The sequence below is a fragment of the Miniopterus schreibersii genome (assembly GCF_964146895.1).
Source record: "Miniopterus schreibersii genome assembly, chromosome: 7".
In the NCBI taxonomy this organism is placed as follows: domain Eukaryota; kingdom Metazoa; phylum Chordata; class Mammalia; order Chiroptera; family Miniopteridae; genus Miniopterus; species Miniopterus schreibersii.
This window is the reverse complement of record NC_138108.1, coordinates 2,455,830-2,469,882: the sequence shown is the minus strand read 5'-3', so window position 1 is coordinate 2,469,882 and position 14,053 is coordinate 2,455,830. Positions and strand designations below refer to the sequence as shown.

General features: G+C 55.8%; 1 protein-coding gene across 8 annotated transcripts in view; it reads left to right on the top strand.

Annotated features, from left to right (window-relative positions):
• The window catches only part of AGAP1 (ArfGAP with GTPase domain, ankyrin repeat and PH domain 1), a 340,037-nt gene that overhangs the window by 289,233 nt on the left and 36,751 nt on the right, over positions 1–14,053 (top strand). For 7 of the 8 annotated variants that reach the window (XM_081141778.1, XM_081141777.1, XM_081141775.1 and 4 more), the window contains 3 exons: positions 3,853–4,007; positions 5,909–5,999; positions 7,115–7,337. The exons of the other annotated variant lie outside the window; for it this stretch is intronic. In XM_081141778.1, the coding sequence (XP_080997904.1) occupies positions 3,853–4,007; positions 5,909–5,999; positions 7,115–7,337 (469 nt within the window). The remainder of the gene's footprint in view (positions 1–3,852; positions 4,008–5,908; positions 6,000–7,114; positions 7,338–14,053) is intronic. 8 annotated transcript variants of the gene reach the window in all.

The window sequence follows — 14,053 nt, the reverse complement described above, 5'->3', positions numbered from 1 at the left end:
GTAGCTCAGTTGGTTAGAGTGTCATCCGGACACGCCGAGGTTGCAGGTTCGATCCCCAGTCCGGGCACATGCAAGAAGCAACCAATGAAGAACACACAAATAAGTGGAGCAATAAGTTGACATCTCTCTCTGTCTCTCTTCCCATCTCTCTCTAAAATCAATTTTTTTTTTAAATCCTCACCTGAGGATATTTTTTCCATTGCTTTTCAGAGAGAGGAGAAGGGGGGAGAGAGAGAGAGAGACATTGATGTGAGAGACACATCGAGTGGTTGCCTCCTGCTCACGCACCGCCTGGGGCGGAGGTCGAGCCTGCAACTGAGGTACGTGCACTTCGCCAGAATTGAACCCAGGACCCTTCAGTCCGCAGGCTGATGCTTTAACCACTGAGTGACCGGCTAGGGCTCGAAAACCCATTATTAAAAATTTCCCAAAAGAATTCTCCTCAGTGTTTCTCTGCACATTGAGATACTACGGAGACAGAGTCCCCTTAAATACGAGTTGCGACGTTCACGCCTGTCCTGGGACCGTGAGGGGCCTTTGTGCGTCACACACACCTTAAAAAGAGACGGCAGAGCACAGGTTGTCACAGTGGTTACAAACTTACGGTGGCCCCACGCTTTGTCACAGAAGTACCAGCACTGTGGATTTTCATGCATGTCACTGTCATTTCTGTATCGTGTGCCTTTCAGGGTTCACGGTCACCCCACAGGACTCCCCTCTGAAAAGAACAGCATCTCCGATGAATCGAGTCCTGCCTGGTTCTTACCTGGGACATGAAACTGAGAGGTGCTCTCCAGGGCCATTCCGGCCTGTTCACCCAGCTCACCTCTCCGGTCCCACCCCTTTCCTCTAGATGGTGTCCCCCGGCCTGGTCCCAGGGCGTCCTGCGTCTGTCTGCTCTCTGCTTTGTGGAGCCCTCTTGGTGTCTCGTTACCACTAGCAGACCCAGCCCGGGCTTCCTCTTCCCGAAATGGGCCCGAAGCCATCACCTGCCCCTCTCACGAGCCCTGCGGTTCACCCACCGCCTCCCAGCGCCGTGTGGGGTCTTCTCCCGACCACCTGTGACAGGTGACGGCCGTTCCGAGTGATTATTTATGTCGTGACTTTTGGGGAATTCTTTGGCTTATTTATTCACAGTTCTTTGTGTCTCTCCTTCCGTACCTCCCAGATGAGCAGAAATAAATTTAAAAATATATATAGATATAGATATATATGTGTGTGTGCATGTATATATATGTGTATATATATATGACTTTTTTGACCCCAGTGTATAGAAATGCAGTTAACATTCATCATCTTGGTCCTGTCTTGCTATCGGGGTCCCTCCTAATTTGCAGACTGTTTGGGGTTTCCTCCGCGAGCAGCCCTGTCACCCGTGAGGGACGGTTCTGCGCCTTTATCGGTCCAGCCTTAGATCTTCGCTCTCTGTCCTGCGCCGCTGTGTGGCCGGCGGGGCGCCAGCGAGCATCTTTGCCCTGGGCGCCCTTTCATGTGCAGTGAGTGCTTCTAACGTTTCGTCACTGAGAACAGTGACGAGGTGGGGGCCGGGCCGGGGCTCAGTGTCCCCTGCAAGGGAGTCCCCCCCCCATTCCCACTTTGGTAAGAGATGGTAATCGTTTCCTTTCTTATTAAATGTTTTCCCTCCTCCGACTTGGGAGTCACACGTTCTGTTTCTCCCCTCGTAGGGTCGACCCTGGTCCTGTGTCCTGTGTCCTCAGCTCCTCACTCCCCTGGAGCAGGGCAGAGCCCCGGGACCTTGCACCCCAGTCTCCTCGCCTCCGCTCCCAGCCCCCCGGTATTCACACCCTCCCCAAACTAGACGTCGTTACGAGCAGGATTTGCCGTAGTTTTTGTTTGGCTGTATCTACGTATTTGACTTTTCATTTGCTCACTGACCCTTCTGGCGCTAACCTTTCTAGAACCTTCTGAAGTGCGCCTTTTAGCGAGTAGCTCCTGTAGTGAGGCCGGTCGGTAATGGGCGCTTTCCTTTTATTTTTTTCTTCGTATGGAAATATCTTTATTCCACTCTTTCCTGGGAAGAGGGTTCTTGCGGATCCCAGTTCTTGACGTCACTTCCCTCGGCACTGAGGCTGTTACCGCTCCGTCCACAGGTCGCCCGGTTCCTCCCGAGAAGTCGGCGTCCGTGTTACTGACCTGTGTTTAGCAGGAACCTGCTTTTCTTGCCTCGTTGGTCTTTTTCTTCCCTGGTTTCGTCGGCTTCGGGTGCGGTTTCCTTGTGATAAGCGTCCTTCTGGGCAGACGCCGTGCCTCCCGGGACGCGGGGTCCACCCGCCCGCGCACCTCGACCTGCCCCACAGCCACGACGGTTTTGCGGGAGGTGCCCACCTTCCCTACCTTCGGGGACCCTTCAGAGCCAGTCACCCAGGTTTAAGCCCAACTCCCCAGGAAGTTAAAGTCTAACAGCAGCGATGCCGGATTTACATGGAACCCAGTACCTTATGATCGGGGCGAGTGAAGATTTCACGCAACGGCGTCCTGGCCCCGCTTCCGTGGCCACGCGGGGTGGTTTAGGTGGCTGTGCGTTGAAAAGGACACGATCCCCCCTTCTCGGGCCCTGTCCCACCCCCTGGGGTCAGTGGGGTCAGGCGGCAGGGGTGCCTCAGCCACAGTGGGGGCTGCTTCTCTCCTGAGACTGACGGGAGGGAGGTGGGCCGGCTGGACGTGGCTGTGGTTGCTTCCGAGACGAGCCGAGTGAGCATCTTTGCCTGGAGGTCAAGGGCTCCTGATGAAGTTGGGTCTCGAGAGCCCAAGAGCAGCAGGGAGCCCAGCAGAGGTCAGGGGTCGTGAGGGTGCCGGGGAGACAGGTGAGAGCAGGGGGTGGGGGGCCGGGGGGCCGCGTGCAGGGGGCGGTGGCGATTAACCGAAGCGGCGGCCAGCGAGGCGGTCGGGGGTTCTCGCCGTTATTAATAACAACTGCGCGCCAGGCGCCGCGGTGCGGCGAGTTCATGGCCCGGTGACTGGAAACGCGGCATGAAATGAGGTGCGGAGCCTGGAGGTCCGGCGAGAGGCCCCCTAGCAGTTATTTGCGGCGGGTGGTGCGTCTCTCGTCCTGTGGCGGGGCGGGCAGTGAGGAAAGCGGACAGATGCCGACACCCGCGAGGTGTCCGGCGGTCCTGGCGGCCCAAGCTAGTGCACTCGCTTAGCCAGTGGGGAACGCTGAGAGCAGGGGCCTTCCCCCCGCTGCAGGGGTGAGGAGAGGCCCCGGGGACCCCGGTCCCTGCCCACAGAGCCCGATGTGGCAGGTGGCCCGGCGGGATCTGATGCCAGCCCGACTCCTGCTGACCTGTGCTGTCACCCCACGGGGGCCACAAAGTCCCTTCCAGCCTCCCGGGGTCCCGCTGTCTCCGCCAGCCTGGAGACGGCGGAGTTAGATCCATCCCGGGCCTTCTGACGGAAAAGGGCAGACGCCCAGGCCCCCTCCATGCTGCGGGCGCCTGGATCTGCACACACGTGCGGCAGAGACACCCAAACTGCCCTGAGGTTCGCAGCGCCCGCTTAGTCTCTCTCGGGTGTGGCTGGCCGGCAGTGGGTCAGGTTGGTGTTTTCCTGCGTCGCCTCGTCTGTGCCCGTCACAGGGATGCTGACATCCCAGCTGGTATCCCCTTTCCCCAGCCCCGGGCAGTGGTGGAGGCCTGGCTGGGCCCCGCTGGCTGCAGAAGCCGGACCTGAGTGTTTGTGGGTCTGCGGATCCAGCCCCGCGCTCGGGTCGCCAGCGCCCCCCCCCCCCCCCCCCGGGCGTGATTGAGCCCAGCGGCACCTTTATGACCCAGGACTGGCGGAGGGGCTGAGGTCACACAAAAGCTCAACTCTGCATCCCCGCCGCTGTTTCAGAGCAAGAAGAAAACTTCGAATTCATCATCGTGTCCCTCACCGGCCAGACGTGGCACTTCGAGGCCACCACGTATGAAGAGAGAGATGCATGGGTCCAAGCCATCGAGAGCCAGATCCTGGCCAGCTTGCAGTCCTGTGAGAGCAGCAAGAACAAGGTAAGGCCCTGGCCAGGGGGTCCGGTGGGTCGGGCATCGTCCTGTGCACCAAGGGGCTGCCGGTTCGATTCCGGTCGGGGCACATGCTCCATCCCCTGTGGGGGGCGCAGGAGGCAGCTAATCTATGTGTTACCCTCACATCGATGTTTCTCTCTCTCCCCCTCTCCTTTCCTCTCTCTCCAAAAATCAATTTAAGAAAAATCTTTTAAGAATGAGAGAAGGCCTGTGGGAAGCTGCCCCCCGAAATCAAGGGCAGCTGATCATTGGAGGCCTAGTGATGCCCAGGGGAGGGCAAAGCGTCACATGACGTGTGACCCACAAGATCCCGGTCCTCTCTCTAAGCAAAAAGCTAACCGGTGGAGCCCGGCCGGGCGTGGCTCAGCGGTTGAGCGTCGACCTGGGATCCAGGCGATCAGGGTTCGATTCCTGGTCAGGGCACATGCCCGGGTTGTGGGCTCGATCAGTGACTCTCTCATCATTGATGTTTCTCTCTCTCTCTCCCTCTCCTTTCCTCCCTCTAAAAAAATCAATAAAGATATATTAAAAAAAAAAAAAAAAAAGCTAACCGGTGGAAAAGATCGGGGGACACTTTGTGTCAGAACGTATCAAACCGTGTGTCAGAACGTATCCTAGCTTAACCGCGTTCCTATGGCCAAATGTCCCACTGAAACCTTTACTCTCAACTAATCCCACGTCTAAGGCACTGACCTTTTTTATTGTAAGAGATGGAGTCTTTTGGACTCTTATCAAGCTTATATGTCCACGTTTGTTTTTATTTTAGGCAGAATACACTCGGGAAAAAAATGCAGACTAAAAAGATGCACTGCGCTGTCCTCATAAATTTAAATCCGTGTCACCTTAGAAACTGGCACTTGATACAGACATAAACCAAAGTAAATGCACATATGTGAGCACATGCGTGGGCACATGCGTGGGCACATGCATGAGCGTGCAGGGAGTTGTCCGTTTCCTAAGCTCTGCCATAAAGTCTTTTTATGTTTTATTCAGTAATTAGAAGTAGTTACTTTGCATTTGTTTAGCCAAGAAAAACAAGACAACTTAAACCTGCCTTTTCCAGGCCCCGGCCCAGTGACGTTCCTTCTACAAGAGTCACTGTCCCCATTTTCAGAGTCATTATTTTAATGCTTGGGTGTTCTCAGCTCCTTTTCCGGGGCGTGTCAGAGGCCTGGAGAGCATTTTCAAACTCTAGTCAACGCAACACTAGGAGGAAGGACCTTGCCCACCGACCCGCAGTTTCATCTGTAACGATTTGAAGGAGTTTCTGCCCGTGATTTATATTCCGCTCTGTCAGGGGAAGGAGTCTCAGGAAGATGGAGCGTCTTATTTTATTACCCTCTTTAACCAACGTAAGCCCGACCGCCGTCATTATTATCACAATGCAATTTGTTCTCTTTTTTAAAGCGGTTGATACCCAAGGTGGGCTGCATCGCTGCCTCTCACTCCCAAGCACCGAGGCCTCATAGTCACACAGCCACACACGTGGCCCCGGAGCAACCGTGGCTGCCCCCGGCCTCCCCGCCAGCGGGGAGCCACGCGCACGGCTCCCACCGCACGTGGGGCTGTAGCTTCAGAGCAGGAGTGGGGAGGGCTCGTATTGCTGAACCGACGCATCTCCAAGTTCGGTATAAAAATCAGTGTCGCCCTAGCCGGTTTGGCTCCGTGGTTAGAGCCTGAAGGGCCCTGGGTTCGATGCCGAGGTGCCTTCCCCACCAGTCACTCTCTTTCCCGAAGTCGTCGGAAGAGGAGTAGCTGTCCGAGATTGCCCTCCTGCCTTATTTGCTCACAATCTGTTTGATTTTTCCCTCTGACGTTATTAGTAGCCACGTCGTTTCTCTCGGGGTTCTCATATCTTGCATTTCTGTGTCTCCCCGTATGTCCAGTCCCGGCTGACCAGCCAGAGCGAGGCCATGGCCTTGCAGTCGATACGGAACATCCGAGGGAATTCGCACTGTGTGGACTGCGAGACCCAGAGTGAGTGGGCGCGGGGCGGGGCGGGTGCGGGAGGCGGGGGAGTCCAGCTGGGTTGCAGTGGCCCACGTCTGTTTTTAGTTCCTGCAGCTCTGTAATAGTTAGTGCCACTGTAGGGCCCATTTATGGGGGAGGAAATGAAGAGACTGGAGGTCAGGCTACAAACAGCAGGTCGCGTAGCCAGATGCCAGCCAAGCTCTCGCCGCCTGCTGCGTTTTCTCAGAGAACAAGGGCAGGTGGAGGGACCGAGGTCAGGGGCACGAGTAGATGACACACTGACAAGGACTTTGGGTGGAAGTGCTGGGAAATGTCCTATCCCCAGAGTGACGAAGAACTGTCTGGCTACGGACATAAAGGGCCTTCATGGCGTGAACTCCCCTCACTCTGGTTGTGCACCTCAGGAGCTAAGCTGGGGGCCAGGGTGGGGTGCAGATCTAGCTTCAGAGAAGTTCGTCACCCTGCTGTTTATAGAGCAAAACATCACAACATCTCCAATGTGCAAAAAAGGAAGAACCATTAACGGGTGGGACCCTCCCCAAGGCCCCGCCCGCCATCCAGCCCCCGCGGGAGAATGCGGCAGGCGCTGGGAGGGGCTTCGGTGGTCTCCCTGAAATAATATTGCTGGAAACCATAGTTTTCATAGTGTGTGCCTCTCTTTTATCTTGGAAATTTACAGTCATGCCCATCACATGACTAATGAGAACTGGGATGTGCCCGAGGGTGCAGAAGTAGTTGTGGGGACGTTACAGCTTTGGAGTGGCCTGGCTGCCCCTTGCCAGCAGCCGTCCACAGCGGACACCAAGTCACAGGGTTTTATCCTGTGTGTCTGCCACTTGGAGGGGAAGGTAGAAGCATCAGAAAGTGCATCTTTCTGTGCCAACCAGCTATTGCGATTGTTTATTGGGTGGGACATTCCAAGGCTTTGGCCAAAGCCTGATATTTAAAAGTAGCCACCAACATGTTCAGTTTTTCACGCCTCCCAAAACAGTAGCAAGAACTGACGGGGGAGCGTTTTCAAGCTCGTCCAACCGGCTAGCGTTTTGTTGCTGAGATCCCAAGGCCAGTGGCATGAGGGGTGATGGTCTGTCCCCATGGGGCACCTGCTCCTCTCGCCACAGATCCCAACTGGGCCAGTCTGAACCTGGGGGCCCTCATGTGCATCGAGTGCTCAGGGATCCACCGGAACCTCGGCACCCACCTTTCTCGAGTCCGATCGCTGGACCTGGACGACTGGCCAATCGAGCTCATCAAGGTGATGTCGTCCATCGGGAACGAGCTGGCCAACAGCGTCTGGGAAGAGAGCAGCCAGGGCCGGACGAAGCCCTCGCTGGACTCCACGAGGTAGGAATGTGGGGAGGGGCGTGGCCCTGGGTGGTTTCGGGACGTGGCTTTGGGCGTGGCCTCGGGTGTGGCTTCCGGCATCTTGCAGCAGTCCCGCCAGCTAGAACCACCCTGGCCACCTGTAGGGGTGTTGGTTAGCCCAGCACAGAAGCGTCCGTATTTAAAATTGGTCTTCAACAGACGTGGCTAATCCAAACGCCTTAATTTTGTGTTTGTTTTTACACCTTCGGGATTTCTCTCCCTGCCCTAACAATGTATTAAGCGTCTAACCTTATGAACGTGTCAGTTTAACTAATATGTTTCTCATAGGCGTAAGTCACACCGTTAACACCAGTTATGAATTTCTGATTCTTTAATTTTGTTATTCTTAGATCTTTGATAAGCATCTGTTCACTCGATACACGCACAAAATAAGTGAGTTTATGGTCACAAAATATGTTTCGTTTCCTAAAATATGTTTCTAACACTTTGAATCAACCAGGTTTGGCCTAACGTACGATGACCCCTCATTAGTGTTAATTGTTACCCAGTGTAAAAATCACATCTATTTTGAGGCCATTTAGGTTCTCATTTTTCATCCACAGCTATTATGAGCCGTTTTTGAGGTCACATGCATATTTAATGTACCTGAGAGGCGATAAAACGGCGTGTCTTCTGAGGGGACCTCATTCCCATAGGCGGGACAGGCGGGTGCTTCCATCCCCGAGGTCGTCCGGTTCCAAAGTGGGGTCAGGGTTCACGTCTCAGGTGTGTGGAGAAACGGGGGGAGGCCACCGGTCTCCCGACATGAGCACTTTTTAAATATCTCTGATTTGTTCTGCTGGTGATCAGGTGACACGGAGTCCAAGCGGCAGCCTGTGGTTGGGCCACGCCCCCGAGGGCAGGGGATGGGGTCCTTCCTCTGGGTGGCGATGGCGCCGGGAGAGTGGTGGGCTCTAGGCCGTTAACATGAAAAGTGAATTTCTGGTGCCACCTTTGGTTCGCCTGCGAGAATGAAGCCGGCGTGTGAGCCACCCCGCGCCCCGTGTCGGGTGTCCTGTGGGAGGCGCGGGAGGAAGAAAGGGGCGCGAGGGGCAGCTGTCTCCCACGGCCGAGGCTGCTGTGAGTCTTGGTGCACGAGTTACAGTTTGTGGTGAACATGGGCAAGTGTCTTACAAACCGAACAAAGGGCGCACTTTCAACATGTATTTGTCTTGACTTGTTTGATGCTGACGCAGAAATCGGCTGTGTCCCCAACTAGGAGCCTTCTTGAAAGATTCATTCTTATTTTCACACCCATTTTTTTCATAGGTATAGCTTCCTTGGAAAATATTTAGGCCTGAAAACTAAAAACGAGTGGAAATCGGATAATAGAGTGTGTGCGTGCAGAAAGCAATGAAAATGCTCCAGAAAAATTAACCTGAAGCATTTTACTGTTTCTGTATAAAAAAGCATATATACTGAGGTTGGTATCGTGAATTAGAAAAGTTTGTTTTTTCATCTGTCGTAACCGGGAGCATTTAGAATGATCGGAAACGAAGATGCAGGTGACTTGTTAATGGTGACCATTTTGCATCAGCGTTTTTCTCGTAAGTGCGGACTGTGTGCGGGCGTCTTACGCTCTGTGTGCGGCGTCTTACGCTCTGCTTCATGGCCTGAGTCAGGCCCCTGAGCGTGTTTCCCTCCCGCCTAGCGCTACGCACATCACATCTGTGTATTTTGTAGACGTGTCAGGGTCTTCCTTCCTCACAAACGGGGGGACTCCCGTGGACTCCCACCTGTCCCTCGGTTCCGTGGGTTCCCTCAGGAGCGGCCGAGGTGAAATTCCTCTCTGGGGCCGTGGGGGGGGGGTACCTGGTGTTTCCCAAGGTAACCCTGGGATCCCCGAAACCTGTGTATGACTAAGAAGATAAACACATATGAGAACTGACTGATTCTTTGTGCCTTTAGTGATTCTCCCAGGGAGCTTCATGTGTAATTAAATTCGGCAAACCCTCATTGAGCGCCTCCTCAAGAAAAGGAGTGATGAATGACGGCCGTAACTCTCCAGCGGTCGGAGGGCGTTCTCGGGGCCAGACGGGCCGGGACTGGGCAGAGCTCACGGGACAGAGGGATTCTCACAGCCGCTGTGCCCCGGGCGTCCCAGCTGGACTCTAAAATGTGGGCTGATATCCAGGCTTGGGGATGAGGAGGGGGTTAGGCAGAGACAGGCGTGGGGGGTGGGCGTGGAAATCAGTGTGGGGGGCGGTCTCCCGTGGGCCTGGGCCCTCGAGTCTATGAGGAGTTGTGGGGATGGGGGAGGCCGATACAGAGCCAGAGACCGGGAGAGCCTTCGGGGCGGGAGGGGTGTAACAGCACCTCGGGGGTGGGCAGAAGGCGAGTGTTGGGTTGTGGTCATTACGTTCGCATTTCCCAAGAGGACCGAAGGCAGGCAGCGGAGCCATCGGGAGGGATGGAGACGAGGCAGGGAGGCCACTGGAAGGCTGTGGTCCGGGTGGAACGGCCACCCTTAGATACACTGTGAAAATGGAAATCGTCCCGGCGTCCTGTTCTAAAACCGCAGTCGCTCGGACGCCCCCCACCCGCCCTGCCTCGTGCCGTGTCCTCGAACAGAAATGAAACACTCAGGGTCTGGGCTCGCGTGTCCACGCGGGCTCCGGCCTGTGACGTGAGAACCGGTGTCTGGTCCGAGCCCTCCCCCAGCCACCTACCCCCCCCTTGGTCTCTGCAGAACCCGTGATGGTTAGAACAAGCAGCTGGAGGGGTCTTTTAATGTGGCCCTGACATAATACCAAAAAGAAATCATTTAGTAAATTTTTATCTGCAGCCAAGGAAGAGCCCGGTGCAGCATGTCCAGCCTGATTCTGTGAAAAGGGGCCCAGCTGTTTTCCCGAGAAGCTCTGGCCCATTCCTGCTCGTTCAGAAGATTCATTCTGACAGTGGGATATAATTAGAAATGTGCTTCCCTCCCCCCAGACACACGCGCGGGCCCTAGCACACGCACACGCACAGAATCAGGACCATGGGGACGTGGAACACAGCAGGTCCTACAAAGAAACACCCGGTCCCCCCAAAACCACTGCGCCTTGCGGTCACCCCGTGCTGCGGGCGAGTTAGGAAAAGAGGCGCCTCCTCCCGGCAGGCGGGCCTCGCGCCCTGGCCCCCGCGCCCTGACCAGGGCAGCCTCAGCCGGCTCATAATTGGTCCCAGGGATTCTCAGCCACCCCGAGAACTGCCGGTCAAACCTCAGCAGCACCGTGATCAATCGAAGCTGACGGCGAGAAGCCGTATTGACCTCCCCTTCCCAAACCGGGGAACCATTAGTCAAGAAAAGCATCTTTTAATTACTCCCAGGAAGAAAAAAAAAGAAAAAAGAAAAAAAAACCTTTTTGGATGGAATCTGCAACAACTGCCATTTTTCCCAGAGCACTCGATATGAAATTTATTGTCGCAGGCGGGGAGAGGGCGCCCCCCGCACCCCCGTCACGGAGGTGTAATTTGGAGAAAGGAGCGTGCCCGGGAGGTCGATGCCATAACAATTAACTCCATCTGCGGTGGAATCCGAATTCTCCTCTCTAATTGCTATTGATACCATTTAAGCACACGCTTAAAATATCGATTTTACGTGGGGAGTGACAGTGGGCAGCATCAGCTGAATTTCAGGGGCCCCGGAGGGCGGCCTGCTGCTCGTGGGACCAGGATTCAGGCCACGGGGCCGGTGAGCGTGTGCAGTGTGTGGTTGTCCGTGGTGGGCACTGGGGCCCGTGGGAGGACACGCCCTGTAACCAAGGTCCTCGGTGACCCTTTTGGCAAGTGAGTGATTAGCTCAGAGGTAGGGATAGTAACAGCCAAGTGCCCACGTCTTGGGTGAGTGAATGAGTGGCAGGGAACAGGCCAGCTTGGCACACCTGCCAGGTGCTCTCGCTCCCTCAGCGCCTCAGGTGTCGCGAGGGAACCGGGACTTGGACGTCACCAGCACACGGCAAGGACATCTCAGCAGCCCTGGGCGTCCTCTCGCCCTTGGCCACGCACGGTGCGGCGGGGACTGGCCTGCGCCACCGTGCCAGGTCAGCTGTCTTTATCCCTGTCCACGGTTCGCTTAGGAGCGCTGAGGCTTGACTGCAGCGAGCACCGGCTCCCGCCAGGACCGAGCAGAGCCCTCGGTGCCGCACTTCCCGGCCGCTCTCCTTCCCCCCCCTTTCCTCTTTGTGTCCGAGTGTCAGCATCTGGCCCGTGCGGGTCCACGGGAACCAGCCACCAGTGTGCGTCAGAGCGGCCTGGAAGTGGACGCCTGTGTTCCCGCTTCCACCAAAGAGCCCGAGGGGAGCCCCCCAGGGACATCAGCCCTTCCCCGAGTCCGCCGGGCCATCGCTGGTCTGTAAGCCTTAGTTTCCCTCTAAGAGCATCCTTTCTCTCTGGCCCGTTGATCACTTCACCTGTGCCCCTGAACCCCCCTCCTGCCTTTAACCTGTAAAGAGGTGTCGCTTCGGGAGGAAGACCCGGGGCCGGGCGCGGGCGTCCGCTGGGAGAGCCGGGCGTGCGCGGCCAGAGCGAGCGGGTCCGCGCGGCGATCCGAGCCCGGCCCTTTTTGATTCCGGAAGCCACTTAGTCTTATTTATGCACATGGAGGTACTGAGAAAGGGGAAATGTATCCAAACCGAAAATAATTGGATCCCCACCGCTATCTCTGAGATATTCAAAGCAGCGCCACTTGGCCGCGCCTTTGTCTCGTTGGGTTTGATCATGAGATCACAACACGGTAATCTCGGGCTCAAATTTCTGGCGCAGAGACGCCCCGATCCAAATGGGGCCCCGGGGAGCACGCGTTCCCACAGCCCCGGGACTGTCTCATCTTACCATTTTCCAACAGTTCTTGGCCCTCCGAGGTCAGTGTTTTGTCTCTTTTGAGTGTTCCTCTATGCTTGACACCTTTTCTGTTTTCTTTCTGTAAAAGAAGAAAAAAAAAAATGGCAAGGGGGGCGTCCGGGGGGAAGGGAAAAAAAAGGGACTTTGCCGTGATGACCAGACCCATCTGCAGTTGGGTGGCATCTGCTCCCCACATGTCACTTCCCTCATTAACAAGCAATTGAATTAATTAAATGCTACTCAGAACACGTATAACAAGCTACCGGCAGTGTCCAAATTAGCGCTGATAACCAAGGATGATTTCCTCTATTATCCCGCTAAGTGATGTGCGGGCTCTGATCCCCCGTCTGCCCTCATCTATTTACATACCCCCAGCCTCTGCCTTTGGACGCGGAGGTTATCTTACCTAGTTAATTTGCCACGATCGCCGAGCATGGCCGATGGATGCCCTGCCCCCGCGCCACCGCGGGCCGCCGCGGGCCCCCTCCCCGCCCGCCCTCCCCCCAGCCCCAGCCTTTGTATCTCAGGCTCCCTGATAAATTAAAGGCCACCCCTGTGGTCTCTCAAGTGAGTAATAGAGGCAGAAATTTCATTTTGCAACTGGCTGATTTAATGATCCAAAGGGTAATTAATGGCCTGATTATCTTAATGTTAAATATGTCCGGCAGCAATTACTGTGACCTCCCGCTTGTCAAGGTCCGGGCTGTGCTCTTCTTTCAATTAAGTTCTCTGGGGCTTAATGGTATGAATAAACTTCTCCGATTCCATCATCCCGGACGGGCGCGGAGGTTCAGGGAGCTGGGGGCTCGTTTGGAGTTTTAATCAGCTCGTCTTCCACTCCCGCGGCCGGACTGAGCAGTCGAACAAGGGCAGCTTAACTTTCCTCTCCCCCGTGGGCCCCCCACCCCCACGCTCCCTTTGTGTCGTTTCATTTCATTTAGTGGCTTGTATTTATTTCGGCGCTCCGAGGGAGAAATCTGTTTGCGGAGGAGGCCACCGAGCTCCGCGAAGCTAGTCTCTTCCGATATAAATTATCATGTGAGCGCTGCGGTTTTCCTGTTTGACAGGCTTAATTAATTGGCAGGAGCCCCTGAAAATGACAGTGCCACTAATTGCAACTCAGAGTGAATTTCTGTCATCGCGGTGCGCCTGTCAGCGGGCATGCCCCGGCCCCAGACGGCGGAGCCGTCCAGCCTCCCGGCCTCCCGGCCAGGCCAGGACAGCATCCTGAGCAAACGGGGACAGCGGCAGATCCCGGGGAACCGGGGGGTTTCGGGCACGTTGTCTGCGTGCGTGCGGGCCTGACATTTACTGCCGGGGAAGTTGATACGTCCAAGGGCCTGTCGGCGCAGCAGCTGCTCAGGGACCTCAGGTTTTACTGAAGATGTTTTAGCGACTTCTCGGAGCAAGGCCAGCTTGGAGCCAGACTCTGAGAGCCATGACTCACGTAGCGACCCGCCAGGACTGGATGGTCCTCGTTAGCACGTCACTAAATAGGCTGGAGTTTACCAGAGCTCTGCGCCCAGATCGGAAATACTCCCCTGTAGATACTAAGCCGGTTAAGAAAATGTACAAACGGGAAGTGCAGGTCCCTTTTCACTGCCTCGGAAGTGACCCCTACAGCTGACGGCGGAGAGAGCGGACCCCGAGCGGCCGCAGCCGGGAGCTCAGCGGGGTCCATGCCCAGGCACAGGGCTCCCGATGCAGCTAGAGGGGGAGACCAGTGCTCATGATAAGGAAGGCGCATTTTAGAAGGTTCTCCATCGGGCCGAGCAAAACAGGGTCACTTCTTAGAGACTAACTGCCCCTCACGCTTGTCTTTGAGCCAGATAGACAAACGTGCGCCCGGTTGGGTCGGGAGGGCCACTGCC